Source organism: Silurus aristotelis (genome assembly GCF_946808225.1).
Source record: "Silurus aristotelis genome assembly, chromosome: 4".
NCBI classification, from domain to species: Eukaryota; Metazoa; Chordata; class Actinopteri; order Siluriformes; family Siluridae; genus Silurus; species Silurus aristotelis.
In genome coordinates this window covers 8,380,730-8,408,335 of record NC_139577.1, presented here as the reverse complement: position 1 = coordinate 8,408,335, position 27,606 = coordinate 8,380,730, and the positions used below count along the sequence as shown (strand labels likewise).

Sequence of the window (27,606 nt, the reverse complement as noted above, 5' to 3'; positions counted from 1 at the left end):
AGAAATAAATATTTTCATCAAGATGCAGTACTGGTCTTGTGTTTACTGTTTGGTCAATATATTCATGTACTTCACTCTAACAATATCTCTGAAAAAATAAAACCCACACTATATCATTAGAAAATCAGTGTGGAAGATTGTGAACAGCAGTGTGTAAATAAATTAAACAGAATCCTATCATATGAACCTTGTGTGTTCCATTTGGTGTAGAAATTGGGGTTTTGTTAAATGATGGTTTATATTAAGTTTCACTTGTGGATGGGATTGAGTTGTGTGTAGTGTTTTGACAAAATGAGCCTTGTTTTTAAAGTGTGCTTAAGCTATCGTAAAAGACTGTTGTAGTACCCCAGTCCTCTATGTATTTATTTATTTGTTGTTCTGTCTGTTATTATTGTTTTTATTATAATACAATTTATTTATGTGATTATGATTTAGTGAGAGGTTCATGGATTCTTTTTTATGAGGTATGGATGTAGGTCATGTCAGTACTCAGCACCACACCAAACACAGCATAGCTCATTTCACCATTACCTTCTTAGAACACACATACATACAAACATACACACACTGTGTATATTAATAATAAACTCAGTCATTATTTACAGTAATAATTTCAGGAGAACTTAAATAAGATCAGACACTACACTAGAGTTCAGGAGGGCATCAGAAACCACGCTGTAGAGATCAGCAGGAAATCAGACACTATGTGATCGAGTTCAGGAGGAGATAAGGCACCATGCTGTAGAGTTTAGGAAGAGATCAAATATAACACTGTAGAGATCAGTAGATCGGACACCATGCTGTAGAAATCAGGAGGAGATCAGACACTATGTGATCGAGTTCAGGAGGAGATAAGGCACCATGCTGTAGAGATCAAGAAATCAGACACCACGCTGTAGAGATCAGGAGGAGATCAAACAAAACGCTGTAGAGATCAGGAGGAGATCAGACACCATTCTGTAGAGATCAGGAGGATATTAGGCACTATGCTGTTGAAATCAGGAGATCAGACACCATGCTGTAGAGATCAGGAGATCAGACACCATGCTGTAGAGATCAGGGGGAGATCAGACACCATGCCGTAAAGATCAGGAGGAGATCAGACACTATACTGTAGAGTTCAGGAGATTAGACACCATGCTGTAGAGATCAAGAGGAGATCAGACACTATACTGTAGAGTTCAGGAGAAAATCAGACACCACACTGTAGAGATTAGTAGATCAAACACCATGCTGTAGAGTTCAGAAGATCAGACACCATGCTGTGAAGATCAGGAGGTGATCAGATACCATGCTTTAGAGATCAGCAGGAGATCAGACACCACACACTGTAGAGTTCAGAGGGGATCAGACACCATGCTGTAGAGTTCAGGAAGAGATCAGACACCATACTGTAGATTTCAGAATATTAGACTCCATGCTGTGAAGATCAGGAGGTGATCAGATACCATGCATTAGAGATCAAGAGAAGATCAGACACTATGCTGTAGAGATCAGGAAATCAGACACCACACTGTAGAGTTCAGAAAATCACACACCATGCTGTAAGGTTAAGGAGAAGATCAGACACCATGCTGTAGAGTTCAGCAGGAGAATAAACAACATGCTGTCGAGTTCAGGAGATCAGACACCATGCTGTGAAGATCAGAAGGAGATCAGACACCATGCTGTAGAGATCAGGAGGAGATCAGACACCATGCTTTAGAGCAGTGGTCCCCAACCCCCAGGCTGTGGACCGGCACCAGTCCGTGGGTCAATTGGTACCAGGCAGCAAAGAAAGAATACATAACTAACATTATTTCTGTTTTATTTAATATCTGATTCTGAACAATGATTTTTTTTTGGACAATTACCAGATTCTCTCTGCCACATCTGTCTATGACTCACTCTTGATGCATGTCATGATGCTTGCCTCGGTCACATGTCTTACCCACATCCGCTACCTTCTTGAAGGGGCTGCTCCGGCCCGTAGCACAGAGTGAATTCACGTTTATTATTATATTTAGAAAATACCAGTTTTTATGCGGGTCGTATCATTTTATTTTGTTGTATTTATCCGCCACACCTTAAAGGTCGGTCCGTGAAAATATTGTCTGACAATAAAGAGATCAGACACCATGCTGTAGAGTTCTGGAGGAGACCAGACACCGGGCTGTAGAGATCAGGAGATCAAACACCATGCTGTAGAGATTAGGAGGAGATCAGACACCATGCTGTAGAGTTCAAGAGATCAGGCACCATGCTGCAGAGTTTAGGAAAAGATCAGACATCATGTTCTAGATATCAAGAGGAGATCAGACACCATGCTGTAGAGGTCAGGAAAAAATTACACATCATGGAGTGTAGTTTAGGAAGAGATCAGACACCACGATGTAGAGTTCAGGAGATCAGACACCATGCTGTAAAAGCCAGGAGAAGATTACATATCATGGAGTGTAGTTTAGGAAAAGATCAGACACCATGATGTAGAGTTCAGGAGGAGATCAGACACCACACTGTAGAGTTTAGGAGGAGATTAGACACTTTGCTATAGAATTCAGGAAAAGATTAGCCACGACGCTGTAGCGTTCAGGAGGAGATCAGACACTATGCTGTTATAGATCAGATAGAGATCAGATACTACACTGTGGAGATCAGGAGATCATGTTAATGTTGGATCGTGTTACTGATCAGGAGCAAACACCAAAACTAGTCTCTGTACATCTGTGATAACAATATACACCACTCACCTTCTTTGTGTGTGTGTGTGTGTGTGTGTGTGTGTGTGTGTGTGTGTGTGTGTGTGTGTGTGTAAATAAAACACTACAATGTACTCATTTGACTGCTGTTTATTCTCTGCATTTGGTGCAGGGAAGTGAACAGGATTATGGCAGAACTCACAGATGAGGAGGAAGTGCACTTACAGAAGGGAGCGAATACTTGTGTATTAGTGCCAAATAAACGTGCTGGGAAGTAATGAAGTACAAATACTTCGTTAATGTATTTATACCTGTAGTGAAGCGACAACCTGTAAATCACTAAAACTGTACGGAGGTGGTCACATGAAGCTACTGACACTCTACAAGGATGTTTGAGGCCACAGATTGGGATATTTTCTGTAATGCTCATGGTGAAGATGTTCTTACAGATTGTATAACTGACTATGTATTTTTGCACAGACAGCATAATACCCACCAAGACAGGACACTGCTTTCCAAACAATAAACAATGGGTTACTAAGGACATCAAGGTATAACTAAACAGGAAAAAGGCTGCGTTCAGGAGGGGTGACAAGGCAGGAGATGAAAAGGACACAGACAGAGCTGAGAGAAAAAATTAAGGATAGTAAAGAATGCTACAGGAGAAAGCTTAAGAGAAAACTCAGCCAAAAAACTTAAGAGAGTGGGATGAGAACCATCACTGGCCATGGAAGAAACACTGACCAGATGATGAAGACAGATATACAGGAGGCTAATGAGTTCAATCTGTTTTTTAACAGGTATGAATATGCGGTTTCTGCCCATACACCATCCAGCTCCTGCCCTAACTCATACCCCTTATTTCCCTAATCTCTACAGCTGTTCCCCAGCACCCCTCCCCAGATGATACACTTCACCATCTCTCCTCAACGACTTCTGGCCTTTTTTTGCAGCCGTCCTGCCTCCCTCCTCCATTAGGGCCCTCTCACAGACCCAATGAGCACACAATCAACATCACTACAGAGAATGTGAAGGGAAGACTGCAGGTCCTGACAGCCTTAGCCCCAGGGTACTTAAAGGATGTGGCACTCATCTGTGTGTCATTTTTCAGCACATATTTAATCTAAGTCTCAACATCATGAGTGTCCCTGTCCTCTGGAAAAAGTCTTGCCTGGTTACAGTGCCTAAAAAAAAAAAACGTGTATACAGTAACTATAGACCAGTGTCCTTGACCTCACATGTCAAGAAATCGATGGAGAGGTTGGTCCTAAATTACCTCGGTTTAATAGCTGAACCATCACTGGACCATTTGCAGTTTGCTTATCAGCCTAACATTGGTGTGGAGGATGCCATCATCTTCCTGATTCACAGAGTTTACACTCATCTTGAGGAGGCAGGCAGCTCCATGAGAGTCATGTTCTTTGATTTTTCTTGTCCCTTTAACATAGGGGTCACCAACCTTTTTGAAACTGAGAGCTACTTCTTGGGTACCGATTAATGTGAAGGGCTACCAGTTTGATACACAAAAAAAATTGCTCAATTTACCTTTAATTATATGTTATTATTAATAATTAATTATATTAATCTACACTCACCGGCCACTTTATTAGGTGCACCTGTCCAGCTGCTCGTTAATGCAAATTTCTAATCAGCTAATCACATGGCAGCAACTCAATGCATTTAGGCATGTAGACATGGTCAAGACAATCTGCTGCAGTTCAAACCGAGCGTCAGAATGGGGAAGAAAGGTGATTTAAGTGACTTTGAACGTGGCATGGTTGTTGGTGCCAGATGGGCTGGTCTGAGTATTTCAGAAACTGCTGATCTACTGGGATTTTCACGCACAACCATCTCTAGGGTTTACAGAGAATGGTCCGAAAAAGAGAAAATATCCAGTGAGCGGCGGTTCTGTGGGCGCAAATGCCATGTTGATGCCAGAGGTCAGAGGAGAATGGCCAGACTGGTTCGAGCTGATAGAAAGGCAACAGTAACTCAAATAACCACTCGTTACAACCGAGGTATGCAGAAGAGCATCTCTGAACGCACAACACGTTGAACCTTGAGGCGGATGGGCTACAGCAGCAGAAGACCACACCGGGTGCCACTCCTGACAGCTAAGAACTGGAAACTGAGGCTACAATTCGCACAGGCTCACCAAAATTGGGCAATAGAAGATTGGAAAAATGTTGCCTGGTCTGATGAGTCTCGATTTCTGCTGCGACATTCGGATGGTAGGGTCAGAATTTGGCGTCAACAACATGAAAGCATAGATCCATCCTGCCTTGTATCAACGGTTCAGGCTGGTGGTGGTGGTGTAATGGTGTGGGGAATATTTTCTTGGCACACTTTGGGCCCATTAGTACCAATTGAGCATCGTGTTAACGCCACAGCCTACCTGAGTATTGTTGCCGACCATGTCCATCCCATTACGACCACAGTGTACCCATCTTCTGATGACTACTTGCAGCAGGATAACACGCCATGTCATAAAGCGCGAATCATCTTAGACTGGTTTCTTGAACATGACAATGAGTTCACTGTACTCAAATGGCCTCCACAGTCACCAGATCTCAATCCAATAGAGCACCTTTGGGATGTGGTGGAACGGGAGATTCGCATCATGGATGTGCAGCCGACAAATCTGCAGCAACTACGTGATGCTATCATGTCAATATGGACCAAAACCTCTGAGGAATGTTTCCAGTACCTTGTTGAATCTTTGCCACGAAGGATTAAGGCAGTTCTGAAGGCAAAAGGGGGTCCAACCCGGTACTAGTAAGGTGTACCTAATAAAGTAGCCAGTGAGTGTATGTGAAGACACTGATCATGTTAATGATTTCTCACAATAATTATCAACAATGACTTAACAAGTAAGGAAACAGAGAAATATCAATATGCAAAACTTAATTTCTATAAATCTCTGCAAGTATTTACATTTTCAAATGATTACTTCTACAACATTTTAACTAGCCACTAACAATTTTTAACAAATCATGCACTACGTTGCATCATGTTTGTACAGATTATCAATTATGTAACATACAAAAATCAACTTGGAGACCAGCCAGTTCTAATCTAATATTAAACATTAAAAAAAAAAAAATTATATTGTCATTTTCCAATTCACACTAATGCAAGTTTGATTTAAAAAAAGAATAGCAACAAAAAAAATTAGATGCAGCTCACTACCTGCAATTTAATGTTGCAAAGATGAAAGTACTGTTGCTGGACTTTAAGAAGCAGAAAACCTCCACTGATCCAATCAACATCAAGGGGACAGAGGTGGAAATTGAGGAAAGTTATAAGTATCTTGGTGTACACATAGACAATAAGACTCAAAAAGACTCAGGTCTTTTAATGTCTTCAGAATTATACTACAAATGTTTTATTTACATTTACAAGAGCTATATTTATTTTAAGTTTGTAATCTGGCGTACCAGTGTAGATTTATTCATTACTAGAGACTCAAAGCACTTTTGTACGTCGCTCTGGATAAGGGCGTCTGCTAAATGCCGCAAATGTAAATGTAAATGAGAATGCTGAAGAAACTTCTCAGGATTTTTAACAATACGTCCCACCCACTGCATGCCACACTGGTGACCTGCCGGAGCACATACAGCAGTAGACTCAGAACACCAAGTAGTACCACAGAACGTCACAGGAGGTCTTTCCTCTTTGTGGCTATCAAACTTCATATCTCCTCCCCCTTTTGTAAGGAGAAGGACTAGTAGTCATAGTGGTAATAGTCTAAAAAAAAAATAGATGCACTAACTTTACCTCTGTAGTTGTGTTTTTTTTCCGGCAATATCGTGCAATATCATTTAATAAATTAACATTTAATTATTTTACATTTTTATGTGCAATATCTTCACATTATCATAGGCAATATTAGTTGACTATATCATGTATAATAGTTTCATACTATCATGTATAATATCTTTTATACAATTTCACTTTCACTCATTACATTTTTTACAACACGAATATCTGTACTTTCTACTTTCTATTTTCAAAACAGGCTTGTTACATTAGTTTAATCTATTAGGTGACATGATCAATATTTTATTTTTTGTCATTTCCTGGCTATTATGCACCACAGACGTAGACTAGCCTATAAAGCTAACAACAATCAAGACAGAAGGCAACAAGTTTGGCTAATGTGGAAGAGACAGAAGGAGTCAGCAATGAAAACATAACTGAGAACAGAAAGACATTCCTGATCACCTGATCATCATTATCTTTGCTCTGCTTGTGTTGTATATGGTGGTTGTTCAGACTGGATACATACATTGCATAACAAAATTTGAAATAATTTTGTATTAATATATTAATATGACGTGACGTCCAGTTACCAGCGTGACACTAAAACAGGTAGTAGTAATAGCTAATTTTTACTTAAGTACATGTCAAGCTAAAGAAGCCAAACATCAAACTTTATTTTAACTTCAGTGAAAACGTGTAGTCAGTACTTCAACTTTTACCAGAGTATTTCAAAACATAAGAATCTATACTTCTATTTGATTGAAGGATGTAAATACTTTTGCCATCTCTGTGCCTACCCAAGGACACTAGCTTCCAAATCTAACAGCATTGGGATCACTGGGATCGCTAATGAGTGTGTAATCAGAGGACCAGATCTAGTCAGAGCTTTCATTATTCACACACACACACACACACACACACACACACACACACACACACACACACACACACACACACACTCCATTATTCTTTTTTATAAAGGTTAGCATGTGGCTAATGGTAATCCTGACAACAGCCACACACATAAAGCGCACTGTGAAAGTGGTTTTACTGTTTAAGTAACCTGTAACCTGATACACACTCTATATAACACACACTACAAAACTCAATCGCACTCATTACACCTTGTGTGTTCGTGTGTGTGCGTTTCCAGTAACTGCTACACAGACACTCCTCATTTCTCTTTCTTTCGAGCATTGTTAATATTATTATTACTATTATTACTACTATTACTACTACATATCACTGATAGTACCAAATGGCCCATGTGTGTTTGTGTGTGTGTGTGTGTGTGTATGTATGTGTGTTTGTTCTCTAGCAGTTTGACATCCCTGACAGAAATACAAGATACAGCTCACATGACCAATCATTAACTCATCATCCTGTTACCATGGAAACACATCGCTCAGTGTGTCTATGTGTCTTGGACTCACACCACCCAAATATTCTCTGTGTACCCGAAAGAGCTGACCTACATCTGTTATTATCTATAAATGCTAAAAATAGTGTTAACACAGACACACACACAGTTGTAAGGACAAGGTTGCAAGGTTGTGAGAATGTGGGGTTGTGAGAACATGAGTTTGTGAGGTTGAGAGGATGTGGGGGTTGTAAGGTTGTGAGGACATGGGGGTTTTAGGGTTGTGAGGATGTGGGGGCTGTAAGGTTGTGAGGACGTGGGGTTGTTGGGTTGGGGGGCCATGGGGGCGATAGGGATTATGAGGACATGGGTGTTTTATGGTTTTGAAGGTTGTAAGGACGTAGGGTTGTTAGGTTGTGATGACATGGGGGCTGCAAGGTTGTGAGGACGTGGGGTTGTTGGGATATGAGGACGTGGGGTGGTAAGGTTGTGAAGATGTGGGGTTGTTAGGTTCTAAGGATGTGGGGTAGTAAGGTTGTGAGGACGTGGGGTTGTTGGGAAATGAGGATGTGGGGTAGTAAGGTTGTGAGGACGTGGGGTTTTAAGTTGTAAGGATGTGGGCTTTTGAGTAACCCATGTTTTGAACACAGACTCCTCCTGAAAAACCTCCCTTTAGAAGATTCTGCAGGGTTTGTCAGTTAAATATCAGTAAATGTGTGAGTGTCGAGCAGTGATCATGCAATAACTCCTTCACACTGTAGATTAGATTTTGCTCCAATCTAATCTCTTCCACCACAGTATGAGATCAGATGTCACTGATTCAAGTGTGTGTGTGGGTGTGTGTGTGTGTGTGTGTGTGTGTGTGTGTATGTGTGAGTGTGAGTGTGTGTGAGAGAGAGTGAGTGTGTGAGAGAGAGAGAGAGAGAGAGAGAGAGAGAGTATAATAAATACTAAATAAACTCAGAGACATTTACAGTGTGAAAACACTCAAACACACAGAGACACACTAATACCCACTGACGCACAATTATAAACCCACTAACACACACTGACACAAACTGATACACATGGTTACCTACTGATACACACTGAACCTTATTGACACACACTGATGCACACTGACACACTGAAACACACCGACTCACATTGACACACAAACACACACTGACAAACACTGGCTTGCTCATCAGAGATAAATGCACACCATTCACCTTGACTGTTGATTTCTGTAAAGCTGCTTTTAGACAATGTCTGTTGTGAAAAGCGCTATAGAAATAAACTTGACAAAAACTGGTACACACTGACACACACTGATACACACTGACTCACATTGACACACACACACACACACACACACTGACAAACATTGGAACATACTGACAAATACTATTACACACACTGATACACACTGATATACACAAACACACACTGACAACCACTGTAACACACACTGATTCACACTAAAACACACTAACACATACTGACACACACAGACAATGTTTTACACCGATACACACTGACACACACTGATATACACAAACACACACTGACAACCACTGTTACACACACTGATACACACTGAAACACACAGGCAATGTTTTACACTAATACATACTGACACACACTGACACATTGATACACACTGACACACAGACAATGTTTTACCGTATTTTTCGGACTATAAGCCGCTATTTTTTTCCTACATTTTGAACCCCGCGGCTTAAACAACGAAGCGGCTAATTTATGCATTTTTCCTGGGTTTTTCCCGGTTTCACAAACTTCAAGCCAAAAAACTGAACCCCCCCCCCTGATAAACTCCAGAAAGAAATAGTTGTGAAAGGAAGGAGGAAGACAGTGAACAATGACTTACTTGGTAGGCTACTGTTTAGATACAAGCCGTTGTAACGGGTTGAGTCTGGGTCATGGGATAGCGCGCTAACTCCAGTTGCAACAGAAATCATATAAGCACAGACAGGTTTCCAAAACTCGTGCTTTTTTATTTTTCTTGGCAACAGCGTTACGGGTTAGTCAAAGAAACGTAAAAATGAGCATCAGAAAATAATAAGGACATAATCCTCGTCTTATACACACGCAGTAATAGCGGAAAAATGCAGTGGCGTGCTATTCCCAAAATACAGCTATGCTCCTAAAGGAAGCGCAACATATTTCACCCGTTACACCGCGTGTAACGTGTCTTTCTTTAAATCCTGTGTAAAGTACATTAGTGCGATTTATAGACGGGTGCGGCTTATTTATGTTAAAAATAAAAATATTTGTAAAATTCAGTGGGTGCGGCTTATATATGTCCTTTATAGTCCGGAAATTACGGTACACTGATACACATTGACACACACTGATACTCACAGATACACACTGAAACACACAGCCAATGTTTTACACTGATACACACACTGAAACACACTGATATACACTGACACACACAAACACACTGATTCACACTGACACACACCGAAATATACTGAAACACATTGACACACACTGTTACACAGTGATTCACACTAACACACACTGATAAAAACTGTTACATACTGATACACACTGACACACACTCCTCCACACTGGAACTCATTGATACACACTGAAACACGTTGAAACACACTGCTACACACTAAAATACATTGATACACACTGACTCACGTTAATACACAGACACAAACTGAAACACACTGACACACCCTCAAACACACTTATACACACTGACTCACATTAAAACAAACTGACACACACTGATACACACTGAAACACACTGCAACTTACTGACACACACTGATACACGTAGAAACTCACTCATTCACACTGAAACAAACTGATACACCGAGAAACACACTGACACACACTGAAACTTTCTGCAACACCCTGAGACACACAAATTTACTGCAACACACTGAGACACCCTGAAACACACTTATACACAATGATACACACTGATTTACATTGATACACTCTGACACACACTGATACACGTAGAAACTCACTCATTCACACTGAAACAAACTGATACACTGAAAAACACACTGAAACATAGTGATACACAGTGATACACAGTGAAACACACTGATACACACTCCTCCACACTATTACACACTGAAACACTGTGACACACATTGATACCCACCGACATACCTTTAATGCTTTTAACCTGTAACACGCTTGAGAAACAGTTAAGTGAGGAGAAATCATTCTGCATATTAAATATTAGTCACAAAATATTGGTCACTTTCCCTCTAAATGAAAGTATAGCACATCTACTAATTATTATTATATATGTAATGTGTGTGGTGTTATATGCTAGCTTTACTATTCTGCAGTTTGGACACCAACAAGGAGCTCTGGAGATCACAACACTTGGTTAATTGAACATCAGGAGGTGAAACTCATACATTAGCCACAGTGGATTAAACAGTGCATCTCATCTCTCTCTCTACACTCTCACACTAACTCACAACTGCCACACACACTGTTCTTTCCCGATTTCAAATTACTGTTCTCAAGATATTATCTCCAGATATTATTTAAAGCTGTAGAATCTTATTTATAACCTTTAATTTCCTCTCTTAAATATAAATAAATTGGTTCTTACTGATGCAAATGCCAACTTGTATGATGCACCGATGCAATTCAATTAATCTTACCATCCTTAACACACAATGATAAATAGACACACAATGATACACACAAACCCACACACACACACACACACACACACACACACACACACACACACACTGTTCATGTTAAAGACAGTGAGGGAGACCACTAGGTAGTTCACATTGAAGGAGGGATCAAACTGATGAGTCACACTAAAGAATAAACCAGCAAAGAGAGAACAGAGGAGGAAAGAAGGGAGGGAGAGGGGGGGAAGAGAGAGGGAGAGAGAGAAAGAAAAAAAAAAGGAGGGTAGAAAGGGGGGAGAGAGAGTAAGGAATAAAAAAAGAAAGAAAAGGAGGACAAAAAGATGATAAAAGGTCATTGTTTACTCATTTATTTCTTGGTAGCATCCCTGACTCTTCCATAACACACACACACACACAAACACACACACACACACACTTCCTTTCAGCATCTCCACCATGTCATATTAAACAGTGTGATGAAGATGTGTATAAATGAAGTGGTAAAAGTGTAAAATCACTCCTCCCAGAGACTTTTTCCAAGCGAGTGATTGGTGGCAGTTTTGTGTCTCTGATGGAGGATGGATTTCACAGAAACCTTCAGGAAAGTGTAAAGTAAGCAGAACTACTGCATCAGTGCAGCATAAGACAGCGTTCCAGAGAAAACAGGTCAACATCTATAAGAACAAGAATCAAGAGAAGAGAAGAGAAGAGAAGAGAAGAGAAGAGAAGAGAAGAGAAGAGAAGAGAAGAGAAGAGAAGAGAAGAGGGGAGAAAAGAACAGAAGTTCGGCTCTGTGCTGGATCAAGTGTTATTCTATGAGTTGCTTTATGACGAGTGTGGAAGTCATGATGTTCACCTACACCAGAGATTCATCTGATCATATATAAGACTTTCGAAATCTCTCATTTATATCTCATTACTCTTTGAATTCAATTATCTTCTTTTTCCTACATCATATTACATTCTCTCCCCTTCACTCTGTATTATCTGTCCTTGAAACTTTTACGTGTAAAGGTGAGTGCTTATGTTTAAAGCTAGTTGTCTGGACGTTGTGTGTGTGTGTATGTGTGTATCATCTCTGCGCATCTCATCATTAAAGGAATTAAAGTCAAAGCATCTTTTGTCCTTTTACACAAACACACACACACACACGCACATTTCAGTCACTGAATCAGCAATTGTTGGAGTACAGCAGGTGTGTGTGTGTGTGTGTGTGTGTGTGTATATATAAGAACAGCATGCACCATGCTGCTGCACAGTCTGTTGTGTCTCTAAAAGAAAGAAGGAAAGAAAGAAACTCATGCTTTCTGTTAAAATTAAACCTAATTCCCCCTAAGTGTGGGTTAAATTAACGCTGCTGATTGGTCATGTCCTGCCACACCCACTATGACATCAACTGCTAGTGTGAACTGAAATTCTCCAACATTCACACAATTTAATCTAAGACTGGTGAAGGTCAAGGACTGTCTTTTAAACCATGATTCAAACTTTTCAAACACACTCAAACACACACACACACACACACACAGAGAGACACACAGAGACACACAGACTTAAGAAGAAAAAAGGAAAAAAAAAACAATATGCAAAACACACTGAGCATTCAACAGGCATGGTGTGTGTGTGTGTGTGTGTGTGTGTGTGTGTGTGTGTGTGTGTGTGTGTGTGTGTGTGTGTGTGTCAGAGAGAGAATGGTAGTGGGAGTGTTTGAGTCACAAAAGCACAAGTGTTTTCTCTCTGAGTGACATCTCAGCACACACACCACCAACACACACAACTATGATGCCTCAATCACAGCTTTGTTCACTCACACTGTGTGTGTGTGTGTGTGCGTGTGTGTGCGCGCGCGCGCGCGAGAGAGAGAGAGAGAGAGAGAGAGTGAGATTGTTTCACTGTGGGGTTCTTGAGAAAATGCTGTAGCAGCAGGAGACCGTCAGGAATCTCCCTCCCTCTCTCTCTCTCTCTCTCTCTCACTCACACACACACACACACACACACACACACACACACACACACACACACACACACACACACACACACACTAAAATAAAACCAGCTGTAGGAATGTTTTTCATCCCAGATGGCATACATGGCTAAACCCGATGATCACAGAGCCACACAGACACACCCATTAAAGCCATCAGCCAATTACATGTCCTCCACATACATGTCTCAATTTACTAAACATTTCTAGCACAAACCACCACAAGCAGCCAAACACCTACACCTACTGCATCTGAGAACACAGTGTTACACTAAATCCTCAGGGGGCAGGGCTTCACAAACTTTCCAGGCTTAATGATGTTAAAATTTGATATGGACACTACTGAATATACATACATACATACATACATACATACATACATACATACACACCCACACACACACTCATGCTCTTACCACACTACTGAACACACACACACACGCACACACGCACGCACGCGCACGCACGCACACATCTTGACTACACTACTGAACACACGTATTCATGTGTTAGGAAAATCTTGTCTATTTTTTAGTGTTCAGACTGACATATGCAGCAGGAAAACATCTGGGGGTAATTAAACAGACCCAACAACACAAGCGACACATTGGAAATACAGTGTAACAAACAACAACACTGTGTAACACTTGAAAATACAGTGAAACACAGAAACACAGTCTAACACAAAGAAACACAGGTTATCACTGGGTAATGCAGTGTAACCTGGAGAAGCTCCATGTAACACACAGAAATACAGTATGACACTGGGAAACATGGTGTGACACGGTGTAATACATGGAAATTCAATGTAACTCTCAAAAACAGTGTAACTCGTGGAAATACAGTGTAAAACTCGGAAATACGGTGTCACACGGAAACACAGTGTAGCGCTCGGAAACACAGTGTAGCGCTCGGAAACACAGTGTAACACAGAAACACAATATAACACACGGAAATACAGTGTAAAACTCTGAAACATTGCAACACTCGGAAAGATAGTGTAACACTCGGAAAGATAGTGTAACACTCGGAAAAACAGTGTAACACTCGGAAAAACAGTGTAACACACAGAAACACCATGTAGCACACAAGAACACAGTGTAACACTCGGGAACACTGTGTACCACACATAACCACAGTGCAGCACACAGAAACACACACAGAAACGCAGTGTAACACACGTTGTTTATCTAAACAAATCATTTTACAGATCCCAGACTTCGGATGAATACAGCGTTGAAACAAAACATTTCAGCTAATGTAATGTAATGTAATTTAATGTAATAATGTAGTAATGTGTGTAAATATGTCATCGTTCATCCTCCATCCCTGTCACTTCCTCAGTGTTTACACATACACGCACGCACGCACGCACGCACACACACACACACACACACACACACACACACACACACACACACACTTTATTTATAACACTTTCATAAAGATTAACACGATACACACTGATGACAGATTCCCCAACTCTAATCATAAATATAAACATTACTGAAGACATTGTGTCACATTAAATTACATTAAATAATATTATAATGTGGAAGAATATGACCTCTTGCCTCTTTCCTGCACACGTTGTATATTTACTGGGATTCAATTTCACTGTTAAAGGAAATCTCCTGCTAAATATAAAGTGTGAGGTTTACTGCTGACTCTGTGTGTGTGTGTGTGTGTGTGTGTGTGTGTGTGTGTGTGTGTGTGTGTGTGTGTGATACACATTTAAGCAATTTCCCTCCACATCATTTCAGAACAATCAGTAAGAAAAAAATAAAACTCCACATCTCAAAGCCTGCAACCTAACAGGTCTGTACAGAACTGAGCCAGGACCTGACACAAATCAGAGATTCTAAAGACATGCTGGTTTACTTTAATCACACACACACATACACACACACACACACACACACACACACACACACACACACACACACACACACACAAACTTCTGTCTTTGTCAGAAACAAACATATACATAAATACATTTACAGTATTATAAGGAATTATTAAGTATATAAACTGCAGAGTTAACTTAGCATGAGATTACTATGCTAATCAGTTTGCTCAGCATAGCGAGGCGCTGAAGTAAAACAATATCATTATAGAATCTTAAAACCTCATTATTCTTATAAATATGCAATAATCAGATAATAACTGGTCCTTCTTTCATTATTAGCATGCTAGCAGGCCAACATGTATGGCCTCCATGCACAGCTGCTGCTGTTGATTAGCTTCATTAGTGCTTCATTAATAATTCATCAGGATTATAATTAAACTGAGGAACAGAATCAGGAAATTCCAAAAATAGAATGTAGGCTCCATGTAATAGGAATAACTCCACCCTGGGAGAAGACTGAAAGCACCGAGACTAAGCGCAGAGCTGACTTTACTACACTTCTGAATATTTTATTAGCATAAAGAATTGATTAGCCACATCCCTGCATCATTTTACCCATTCCTCTCTCCTCATTTCTCATTTCCTCTCATCTCCCCTCATCTCTCATTTCCTCTCATCTCCTATCATCTTTCATTTCCTCTCATCTCTCATTTCCTGTTCTCCTATAATCTCTTTAATTCAATCTCCACGCATTTCTCATTTCCCCTTGTCTCTCCTTTCCTCTCATCTCTCATTGCCTCTCATCTCCTCTTATCTCTCCATTTCCTCTCCTCTCTTCTCATTTCCTCTCTTCTCTTCATATCTTCCCTCATTCCTCTTTTCCTCTCTTTTCCCTTCATCTCCAATTTCCTCTCATCTCTCCTCATCTTTCCTCATCTCTGCTTACCTCCTCTTATCCTTCATCTCCTCTAATCTCCCATCATCTCTTTACATCCCTGTTCATCTCTCCTCAGCTCTCATATCTCCTCATCTCCCTTCATCTCTCATCTCCTTTCATCTCCCCTCATGTCTCATCTCCTCTCCTCATCTCCCTTTATATCCCCTTCATCTCTACTCATCTCTCAACCCCCCTTTATACCCCCTTTATCTCTCCCCATCACTCAAGTCAAGTCAAGTCAAGTTTATTTGTATAGCGCTTTTCACAACAGACATTGTCTCAAAGCAGCTTTACAGAAAACAACAGTGAAGGTGAATGGTGTGCGTTTGTCCCTGATGAGCAAGCCGTGGCGACAGTGGCAAGGAAAAACTCCCTTAGATGATAACTCCCTTAGATGATACTCATCTCCTTTCATCTCCCCTCATACACCCTTCATCTCTCCTCATCTCCTCTCACCTTTCCTCACCTCTCATCTCTCCTGACCTCTCATCTCCTTTCATCTCTCATCTCCCCTCATATCCCATTCATCTCTCCTGACCTCTCATCTCCGTTCATCTCCCCTTATCTCTCATCTCCTCTCATCCCCTCATATCCCATCCATTTTTCCTCACCTCTTATCTCTTTACATCTCCCTTCATCTCTTATGTCCCCTCACACCCCCTTCATCTCTCCTCAACTCTCATCTCTCCTCACCTCTCACATCTATTATTTCCTCTGATCTCTGCTCATCTCTCCATCTCTCTATCCCTGTCCCCCCCATCCCCCATATCTCTGTCATCCTTCTCTACATCCTCTGTTCTCTCCTGTCCTGCCCTTTGATCTTTAGTAGAAACGTAGCTCTGGATTTATTAATTTTCTTCTTCTTCTTCTTCTTCTTCTTCTTCTTCTTCTTCTTCTTCCTCTCTCTCTATCTGACAGCACCAATTAATCAAAAAATTCTCACTTACACCAGAGAAGGATTAATTAGCATGATGTGTGTTTGTGTGTTTGTGTGTGTGTGTGTGTGTGTGTGTGTGTGTGTACGCATACTGTGTGTTCATTAGCGGTGCATGATAAATGTGTCTTTTGCCAGTGGCTATTTAAGAGCAGTGGCTTGGATGAGTAACAGCTTATCATTGTGTGTGTGTGTGTGTGTGTGTGTGTGTGAGAGAGAGAGAGCGAGAGAGAGCGAGAGAGAGAGAGAGAGAGACAGAGAGAGAGAGAGAGAGACAGAGAGAGAGAGAGAGAGATATGATCCAATGTAGTGAGATAATGTTCTCAATCTGAACCTTTCTATTTCTGGAAGAGTGTACACTGGAAGAGTGTCTCCTTTCTGGTTCCTTTCTCTCTACACACTGTCTCCTATCTGTCTCGTAAAATTTCACCTCTCTGTGTCGCACATTGTCTCCTATTTGTGCTCACACTCTCTCCTCTATGTCTCACACTGTCTCCACTCTGTCTACACACTGTCTCCTTTCTGTCCTTACACTCCTGTCTCCTGTCTGTGCTTACACTGTCTACACATTGTGTCTCACTGTCTACACATTGTGTCTCACTGTCTACACACTGTCTCCCTGTCTGTGCTCACTGTCTGTGCTGTCTCCTGTCTCTTCTCTGTCCTTAACCTCTCTCACACTGTCTCCTTTCTGTCCTCTCACTGTCTCCTATATCTCTGCTCACACTGTCACCTCTTTCCCACACAGTCTCCTCTGTCTACACATTCTCTTCTCTCCATCTCACACATTGTCCCCTCTCTGTCCCACACACTGTCTCACACAGTCACCTCTGTCCCATACACTGTCTCCTTACTGTGCTCACACTGTCTCCTCTCTCTGCCTCACATACAGTCCCATACACTGTCTTCACTCTGTCGTCTAACTGTCTCACACACACTGTCTGTTCTCTGTGCTCACACTGTTTCCTCTCTCTGCTCACATGGTCTCTTCTCTGTCCTCAAATTATCTCACACACTGTCTCCTCTCTGTGCTGACATTGTCTACTCTATCTACACACTGTCTCCTCTGTCTTGCTCACTGTCTCTCCTCAGTCCTCACACTGTCTCTCCTGTGTGTCCTCACACTGTCTCTCCTGTGTGTCCTCACACTGTCTCTCCTGTGTGTCCTCACACTGTCTCTCCTGTGTGTCCTCACACTGTCTCTCCTGTGTGTCCTCACACTGTCTCTCCTGTGTGTCCTCACACTGTCTCCTCTCCCCTTTTACAGACTCTCCTCTTTGTCTCGCACTCGCCTCTATCTACACACTGTCACCTCTCTGTCCTCTGACTGTCCTCACTCTGTCTCCTCCGCACTGTTTTTGTTGAATAAGTCTAAACTGGTAAACAGTATCACAGTGCAGCTTTTTACTACTTTTTATCCGAGCAGCGCGTGCCAATATCACAGAGCCCCGGGTACTGAGGGCAGTGTCGCGAGGTGACGTCACACACCGGCTTTCTTGGCCGTGTTTGTTTGTGTGCTTGCTAAAACGGACAGGTGCAGCTCCGGACACACACACACACACACACACACACACACACACACACACACACACACACACACACACACACACACACACGCTATAAAACGTTGCAGCTCATGACGTCATTCAGAAACGAAAGTTGACCGCTTGCGCACAGTTATAGCACCCGCATAAATAACCTCGTGCGCAAACACACACGCGCGTTCCCCGAATGTCAGTGTTCAGAGCTCGAACACAAACACTGTTGTGTAATAATGCACTGTGCATCTGTACCTGGGCACGCATGACGCGGAGCTGCCGTCGATCTCCCAGGTGGCGAACAGGTTCATCGGGACCGGGGTGTTGAGTGCGCCGCTCCCTGGGAAGCTCACACGCCCGCTCCGCTCCGCCATGCTTGCAGCAGCAGCGGCCGGAAAAAGGAATAAACAACGGAAGAAGCAGCAAAAACTTCTACACCGCGTCCACACACACAAACACACACACGAGCGCCTTTATAAATCCCAGGTTTGTGCAGAGCTCGTGCTCAGCGCATGTGGCTTCATGTCTCTCATCCTACAATCCGCGCGACGGAATTTTTCCCCCCACACCGAGCGCTCGCGCCGTTCAAAAGCTACGCACTGAAAACTGCAGCACCGGCTGCACTGCCCCCTCTTAACACACACACACGTTCAGCAGGAAGTCACGTGACTAGCATCACCCAAGTAGCCTGGTCAAACCCTGTGCACTCTCACAATCCGCGTTCATTCACAATTTGGATAATAATAATAATAATAATAATAATAATAATAATAATAATAATAATAATAATAATAATACCCATTTATGTACAGCACCATGCAAAAGTTTTATGCAGGTATGAAAATATGCAGTACAGTAAGAATGCTTTCAAAAACAGAATGCTGTATTTTTTGGTGTAGTCCTGCTACAGGTCCTGCTGCAGAATACATTGGGGTCAGTCAGGTGCCTCCCTGATGGTACTGCATAAAAAATAATGATCTGTCTGTACTTAACAACATTAATGACACCATTAATCCTGACCAAATCTCCAACAACATCTGCAGTAATGCAGCCCCGATCTTGCAGGAAACCTCCACCATGCTTCACTGTTGTCTGCAGACACTCATTATTGGATCACTCTCCAGCCCTTCAGTGAACAAACTGTCCCCTGCTACAGCCAAATATTTCAGCTTTTGACTCATCATTCCAGAGCACCTTCTGCCATTTACTGCCCCCAGTTCCTCAGTTTGCCTGCACAGTTAAGTCACTTTGCCTTGTTTTCATGATAAAGGTAAGACTTTTTGGCCTTAATACTTTAATTAAAACTACTTCTGGCCAGAATTCTCCACACAGTGGGTCTGACTGGTTTTCACCAGTTCTTTGCTGATGGCACTGCTGGACATCTTGATGTTGATGGGAAGGCATGTGTCTTATCTGCTGCATTAAGTTTCCTTGGCTGACCACTGCATCTATGCTCCTCAACATCTCCAGTTTCTTTGTGCTTCTTTTAAACAGCTTAAAGCGCACATGCGCACATTGAAACCCCAGTCTGCTTTGAAATGTTTGCCCGGGAGTGATGAAGTGTAACTGGCTCATGTCTTTTTGCTGTGCTCAGTATGGAGTATAACATGTGACATAAAACTTGTCTTCTACAATGAAATTGATTATCATTCACACCTGCTTGGTAGAATTAATAATTCATAAAGTTGACTCTGAACTTACAAACATCCCTGACTTTTTGCATGTGTACAAAGTGCGATAAAGTAAGCAGAACGTGATCATGTTGATGCTGGGTTTTTTTTCTTCAGAACTGCACTGAACACTGTTTTATGTCTAACTTGATAAATAATAAAAAAAAAAATTCAAACTGTCTGTACAAAGTTCACTTGCTGGTGAAAATAAAGGAAGTGTGTGTAATAAGCAGTAAATACATCATTTAAGGTGTCAGTTTATAAACATGGAGCTACTGGAGCATTTCATTCCACTGTTCTCTCACAAACACACCTTTTAGTAGACATTTCAGAAGAGTTAATAATATGGTGCTTACAAATCAACTTGTCCCCTAATAATATTGAGTTCAGTACAATGCTGGAGAGTCTCATTTCCCGGAAGCTCACAAACACTAAATCAATAACTCTCTCTTTCATTGTGTTATTATTGATCTTCACATTGCACTGTGTGTGTGTGTGTGTGTTACAGTCCAATGTGGGCGGGGCCTGTTTCAGTAAATAATTAAATAAACCCATTATTACAGAAGGCCACTCCCGGTGTGCGGCTCCGCATATAATAAAGTCCACAGCTGTACAGCGCCATCTAGAGTTATTACGAAGAGCTACACAATTAATGTGGCAGGGTTCAGTTTATGCTCAGGATGGTGCAAGATTAGCATGTTTAGAATGTGTGGATAATAATGCATGGACATCTGATGCCACATAGATGAGGATGGATTCCCTACCGAGTCTGGTTCCGCTCAAGGTTTCTTCCTCGTTCCCTCATTAGAGATAGATTTACAATTGTAAACAACAAACATAGGTGCTAAACAATGTGCATTCTTTGAGGGGCTCTATTAAAATCTATAAAATCTGTTAGATTTTTCTCTGAAAGCTCCAATGGCACTGAAGGTTTATATTAATGTGCTTGCTCCATCACAGGGACGTGTACACGGGACTGTTTTACTGCAGGACGCACTAATATGAGAAAACGTGTTTATAGAGTCTATAATATAGATGTTATAAATGCAGGAACAAATTTAGCCTTTACACTTAATGTAATTTTAAACAGATCCCTCTTGTTCACTACAACAGAAAGGATTATTTAATTGAAAACACATTGTAATCTAACTGATTCACAGTTTATTTCATTAATAAATCCTCATTTGTAATTACAGAACCAGAAACACACAGCACAAGGACAACAGTATGGAAATAAACACATACAGAACAGGGGAACCCACTTTCTCTCTCTCACCATCTCTCATACAAACACATCTGGTCCTGTTTTTAATGAATTTCTATGCTGCAAAAACAAAAGCACAGCAGGTGCAGTAGATCAGCCGAGACATGCTCAGTGACCAAGGCTCGATTTTAGCTACAGCACAGCAAGTTTCTTCCCACCGACTTAACTTGAGCTAAACACACGAGTGTGTGCACATCACCACACTACATAGAGTGGAATCATGTAAGCCTCAGACCCTGAGCGTGTTGGCTAATCTGCTGCGTCTGTACCTCACGTACAGATTGTTTTATGAAGGTCAATAAAAAAAACAAAAAAACAAAATAAAAATCAAAAGTTTAATAAAGTTCACTCCATAAAGATACACAAACTTGGGCTGCAAGTAACACACAGATTGGGTAAGTCATGTACAAACCTCATTCACACATTCTCTCAAACACACGCTCCTTTTCTCTCAGTGCTGGCTCTCAGTGGATGCTGAGCGAGAGCGAGACTGTTTCCTAGGAGATGGAGAACGGGAACGAGAGCGGGACTCTGACTTAGTTTTGGCTGAGGTTTTCTTCTCGGGCGTGCGACTGGCAGAGCGAGAGCGGCTGCGAGAGCGTTTCTCACGCTTGCTCTCACGCTTGTCCTCGCGGCTGCGACTCCGACTTGCAGATTTGGATCGCGAGCGAGAGCGGGAACGGGAAGAGCTGCGAGAGCGACTCCTGCTACGACTGAACAAACAAAACGCACAGTTAGTACAACTCCTAAACACATCCAGAGATAATAATGTGTGATTTATACACCGTACCTCCTCTTTCGGTCCTCAAACAGTTTGAGTTTGCGGCCGTTCAGTTCCGTTCCATTCAGCTTTTCAATGGCGTTCTTCATATCGCTGTGTGTGGCAAACTCCACCACTCTAAAACACACACACATACAGTGTATGAATAAGTGTTGTAAATTTAAACCATTGTTGTTGGGTTTGAATCAGTGTATAAATGATTTACCCCTCGTTCTTGTTGGCTCTGTGAGCATCCACAAACGTCACATCTCCAACCTTTCTCATCAGGTCTTTCAGGTCCTAAACCAAAACAGGAACACAATAAGTGATTCAGAACATGCCAATACACAAACACACATGCAGTATAAACCCTTTAAACACGCACAAAGATCTTATCCTGCAGACGCACTTGTCTGATCGCTGAGTAAGCACGTGCAGAAAGCACTCACACACACCCACCCCTGACTAGGAGACAAAGTCCGGTCACAGAGAGCGAACGGTGGTTAAAGAGTGAGCTGGTGACATCTGATAAGAGGGTGAACAAAGTTCATGACATGGGTTTACTATGGAAAAACATTTTTCCTGGTGTTCTGTCCTCCTGTAGGTGACGATCTTTTGAAAAAAAAAAAAAAAAAACCTGGAAAAAACAACCACCAGCGGGGGCGCTATGGACGCAGGACACAAAATTAGAACGGGAGTGGACAGTGTGATAATACTGAACAGGGCTCTAAGGATAAATACCAGGTGGCTGATACACACTGCATTTAATGAAGCGGTCATAAAGTCTCTGTATGAAGAGCTGCAGCAATGACCGCAATGGCATTCTGAACATACACAGAATAGGACACTAAGGGTGTTTTACACACACTTCATGTTTTGGACAGCTGCATCATTTAGCTGATCTGCTGAAGTTGGTGAGCGATGAAACCATTCAGGAACTCCTTTTACACCTATACTTACTCATGTGTATGTGTATAGTATAAATTTTCACACACCTAGAACAATCTCCCTTCACCCATTATGTATATGTATGTGTTTCTTCTAAGATATGAATAATTCACCCCTTTTCCAAAACCTCTCCACATTCCTCCTCCAGCGCGATCCAGTTTTAGCCCCTCCCCCTCCTCCAGTAAACACCCCCCTCCCTGCATCCATCATGTAATCTAGCAGTGTGTTGGTCCACTTACCGTTCCAAACCACAGAAGACATTAGAAAAGAAGCCACTTGTCCAAATAGCAAACGGAACCAACGCGGTTTAAACGACCTCCGGCCTCCATAAGCACGGACCCACCAGATTCAGCGAGAGGACTGTGTGCGTGCCCCCCACGACCAGAATAAGACCAAAAACGGGGTGGGGTGGGGGGCAACCTGGAGGCCCCAGAGACCCTCCACAGGGGGCTACCCATGTCCCATAAGGCTATGCTGCGCTACAACTGCGTATGGGGAGAAGCACTATTCAGAACACAACCAGCAGAGGGCGCTATGCACCTCACAGGCTGCGCATGCAACTCCAATTAAACCAGAATACCAGAGCACAGCTGTTAAAGAAAGGGTTTAAAAAGACGGGTCTGTTAGAAAAATAACCAGATTAAACATTTATATTTATAAGCTAAATTCATATTTACCACAAAAAATAGGTTTTAGCCTTCGTATTGCAGTATGGAGAAACAGTTGTTTTGTTTTTTTATAAGAAAGAGTGGAAAGAGTGATAGATGGGGTGTATGCATGTCTCTCACCTGCCAGCTGATACGTGAGGACAGATTCTCCACGACAATCCTGTGCTCTGTACGCACGGGAGGCCCATACCTGAGAGACGGAGAGAGAGAAAGACTGCCGATTAAAAGACGAGTAAATCACCGAAACTCACAAGCCATGAAAGTTATGCAATATATGTGGGATTTTTTTTTCTGACCTGGATCCTGCACTGCGTGATTGACGGTAGCCTCCGAAACGTGGAGAGAAACGGCTGCCGGCTCCTCCTCCTCCACCGCCTCCTCGACCACGGCGAGAGCGGGCATGCTCTATGGTCACCCTGTGCAGCACGAGAGAGAAAAAGACACACGTTACAGGAACAAACAATGCTGCTGCATCACAAAAAAAATCACATAATCATACAACTTTCAATGTTCAAACTAAAGTGTGATGTTCAACATACCTCTCGCTGCAAAGCTCCTTCCCGTTTAACTCGTACACAGCGTCGTCCGCATCTCTGTGGTCATCAAACTCCTACATACAAACACAAATCAGTCAGTTGCATTTAATCCTACACAAAGAGCACCATTGTATCCACGTGTATGTTGAAGACTGGTGTCTCAGGACTTACCACAAAGCCAAACCCATTCTTCAGATTGATCTCCCGGATACGTCCATAACCCTTGAAGAACTTCTCCACGTCTCTCTCCCGGGCGTGGGGGCTCAGACGGCCAATAAACACACGACATCCACTCATGGTGATAATGTGTAATAGATCTGAGTGAAAGACAGGGGATTGGGTTTAATTATTAACACGCATTAGACAACCATACGAATTATGTGCAAAAAAAAAACTACATTTAAAATAGGTATATTAAGTCACCAAACCACGACTAAAGCATGTCCTGTTCCGAGAAATCGCTTTATTGCGGGAGATTTCAGGAGAATAAACCGAAGAAAAAACACCCACATTAACTTGGCCTAACAGCGCGCATGCGCAGTATTTATACCCTCTTCAGTACTACCTTCCTCTTTCCAAAAATAAAAAATAAATACATTTCCAAAATAACTCGTGGGTATACAGAGTACTACAACGGCACAGAATCCATACGAATAAACGAATTTAAATCAGTGAGAGTTAGTTTTTTGCGCAATAATAACATCTAAATCGCATTTCCCTTTCTTGCCTCGCGAGCCCTTAACATACGTTGACTGCAAAATTTAAAAGAAACACAAAAATACATAAAGCAAACTATTTAAATACATTATATGACCACACATGATTGATGTTGTTCTTTAAATAAAACAATTATATTGACGATAGTAAGGTTTAAACCGAATACAAAACTACAATGTGCTCACCTCGCTGGTCTTAGATGCAATGACAAAATGGCGCCCGAGCAAAGAAGGATACAGGAAGTGACTCGAAGGGGTGAGGGGCGCGCGTGATAGGGGCGGGGCCACGGCGTGCGTCTTTACGACTTCATCCAACGGGATACGACGTTTAAAATCGGTACTTATATACGTATATTGTGTATCATATTGATCATCATTTAATTCATAATAATTTATAATAAATAATACATTTACATAACTATAGAAGTGTGACGTAAGAAAACGATGAGGGGGTCATCGCGGGTCTAAGTTAAGGGGACCAGTTAAAACCGAGAGGGACCAGTTAAAACCGGTACTGAACCTGAGCATATCAATGCAAACGACCACTTTTAGCATATACTGAATTTAAATCGGTCTTTGGCTCATCAAAATGCAAAAAAGAAAATATCTGTTTGTTTCCCAAAACGACACAAGGACCTCAAAAAGAGAATGCAAACATTAAAAACTAAATGATCAATGGTTAAAAATCTGTGAATTTAGTTTTCATCCTCACTACAGTGAGGTTTTCTAATGATTACACAAAATCTACAGTATCAAATACATACTTTTCATTATATTTCGTATTTGCCAGAGCTTGCAAGATTGCACGTTCTGTAAGGTCACATGATCAGAGGTGGACGACCTACACAAACCATGTAGTTGAGTTAAAGTAGAGATACACTAGATAAAATATTACTTAAGTAAAAGTAAAACAAACAAACAAAAAAAAGTGCTTACTTTAAAATGTCCCTAAAAAGTAAAAGTACAAAAGTATTTAACTTCAAATGTACTTAAGTAATTCAAGTTTATTTCTGTAGCGCTTTTTACAACGCACATTACAGCTTTACAGAATTTAACAGTTAAGGTGAGCGATGTGTGTTTATCCCTGATGAGCAGCCATGGCGACTGTGGCAAGGAAAAACCTTTAGATGTTATGAGGAAGAAACCTTGAGAGGAACCAGACTCAAAAGCGGAACCCATCCTCATTTGTGTGATATCAAAAATTGTGATTATAAATCTTAAAACAATACAGAACACTGGAGAATTAGAACTAACATGAGCCCAGGAATGTAAGATTATGAGTAATGTTCTTTGTACAGTCTTTTACAGTCAGTTGATGTTGTGGAACCAGGAGCTACTGAGCAACCAATAAAATAACTAAACATTTGAGATCATCATAGATCCAACACCAGCTTCTCCATGCCAGAGCCTTTGAACACTCAAAGAGGTCCAATGTCCAAACTCCACATGAGGTGAAATCCAAATGGTGCTGGTACGTCTTTAGATGGTTTGGGATGGTTACGGGCTCGGCATCTACTTACTTAAAGGTCCACAATGTTCACGAGGTGGGACACGACTGGAAGCTGGTGCAACCTCAGGATGCCCTGGGATGGGTAGAGAAAGAAAATCAGTGGAGAGGAATTAGCGTAGCTGCTGTTCATAATATTAACAAGCACAAGTTGATAATGTGATTTGATCAAATGTACTTGAGCACAAGGTTATGATATGTGTTATGTGTAGACCTTGCTAAAAAAGATACGTCTTTAATCTGCACTTAAACTAGGAGAGTGTGTCCGAGCCCTGAACTCTATCAGGAAGGCTATTCCAAAGTTTAGGAGCTAAATGTAAGAATGCTCTACCACCTTTAGTGGACTTTGCTATTCTAGGAACTACTAGAAGTCCAGAGTTTTGAGCCAATTGAGCTGTATCGTGTGGTTTTGATGATATATATAGCTGGGTATCCTCAGCATACCAGTGGAAGCTAATCCCATGCCTTCTAATAATGTTTCCCAAGGGAAGCATATATATTGTGTAAAGCAGGGGCCCTAGAACTGAACCATGTGGCACCCCATAGTTTACTTGTATTAACTTGTTTAGTTCGTCATTCAAATCTACAAAATGGTAACGATCAGAGAGGTAGGATTTAAACCAGCTTAATGTCTGTCCCATGTATCCAAAGTACTATAATTTATTATGGCTATAATGTTCCTATTATCATTTTTGCTTAATGTAGAGAAAAAGAGTAAAAGTCTCCCCAAATGGAAATACTTGAGTAAAGTACAGATACATTAAAACTTAAGTACAGTAAGAAATTACATTTACTTCCTTACTGTCTCCCCTTAATGTTTGCAGTAAGTAAACAAGTCATTGTAAAAATAAATTTCAAGT

At 41.5% G+C, this 27,606-nt stretch overlaps 2 protein-coding genes and 1 long non-coding RNA gene across 7 annotated transcripts in view; 1 reads left to right on the top strand and 2 right to left on the bottom strand.

The window, feature by feature from the left end:
• Positions 1 to 19,322, bottom strand: part of pacs2 (phosphofurin acidic cluster sorting protein 2) — a 35,275-nt gene extending 15,953 nt beyond the window's left edge. For all 4 annotated transcript variants that reach the window (XM_083539921.1, XM_083539923.1, XM_083539922.1 and 1 more), the window contains exon 1: positions 18,933 to 19,322. In XM_083539921.1, the coding sequence (XP_083396047.1) occupies positions 18,933 to 19,051 (119 nt within the window). In that variant the 5' untranslated portion in view covers positions 19,052 to 19,322. The remainder of the gene's footprint in view (positions 1 to 18,932) is intronic.
• Positions 19,323 to 21,491: 2,169 nt separating this feature from the next.
• srsf5a (serine and arginine rich splicing factor 5a) lies at positions 21,492 to 25,548 on the bottom strand. Of its 2 annotated transcripts, none has more exons than XM_083540098.1 (8): positions 25,426 to 25,548; positions 24,695 to 24,840; positions 24,527 to 24,597; positions 24,284 to 24,403; positions 24,108 to 24,201; positions 22,598 to 22,671; positions 22,402 to 22,509; positions 21,492 to 22,324 (listed from the first exon to the last, which is right to left on the bottom strand). In XM_083540098.1, exons 2-8 carry the CDS (start codon positions 24,818 to 24,820, stop codon positions 22,063 to 22,065), a joined length of 855 nt encoding a protein of 284 aa, XP_083396224.1. In that variant the 5' UTR covers positions 24,821 to 24,840; positions 25,426 to 25,548; the 3' UTR covers positions 21,492 to 22,062. The 2 variants fall into 2 exon arrangements, with proteins under 2 accessions (XP_083396224.1, XP_083396225.1); XM_083540099.1 differs by having other exon boundaries at positions 24,108 to 24,177.
• Positions 25,515 to 27,441, top strand: LOC310725322. Its single transcript, XR_014533318.1, has 3 exons — positions 25,515 to 25,576; positions 26,030 to 26,093; positions 26,521 to 27,441. It is a non-coding gene; the product is annotated as an uncharacterized lncRNA (long non-coding RNA).
• Positions 27,442 to 27,606: the final 165 nt, after the last annotated feature.

Coding starts and splice junctions, on each gene's coding strand:
- srsf5a (XM_083540098.1), bottom strand. CDS start 24,820: ATGAGTGGATGTCGTGTGTTTATTGGCCGTCTGAGCCCCCACGCCCGG. Junction 24,202..24,283: donor TCACGCAGTGCAGGATCCAG/GTCAGAAAAAAA, acceptor TTTAATCGGCAG/TCTTTCTCTCTCTCCGTCTC. Junction 22,510..22,597: donor AGAGCCAACAAGAACGAGGG/GTAAATCATTTA, acceptor TGTGTGTTTTAG/AGTGGTGGAGTTTGCCACAC.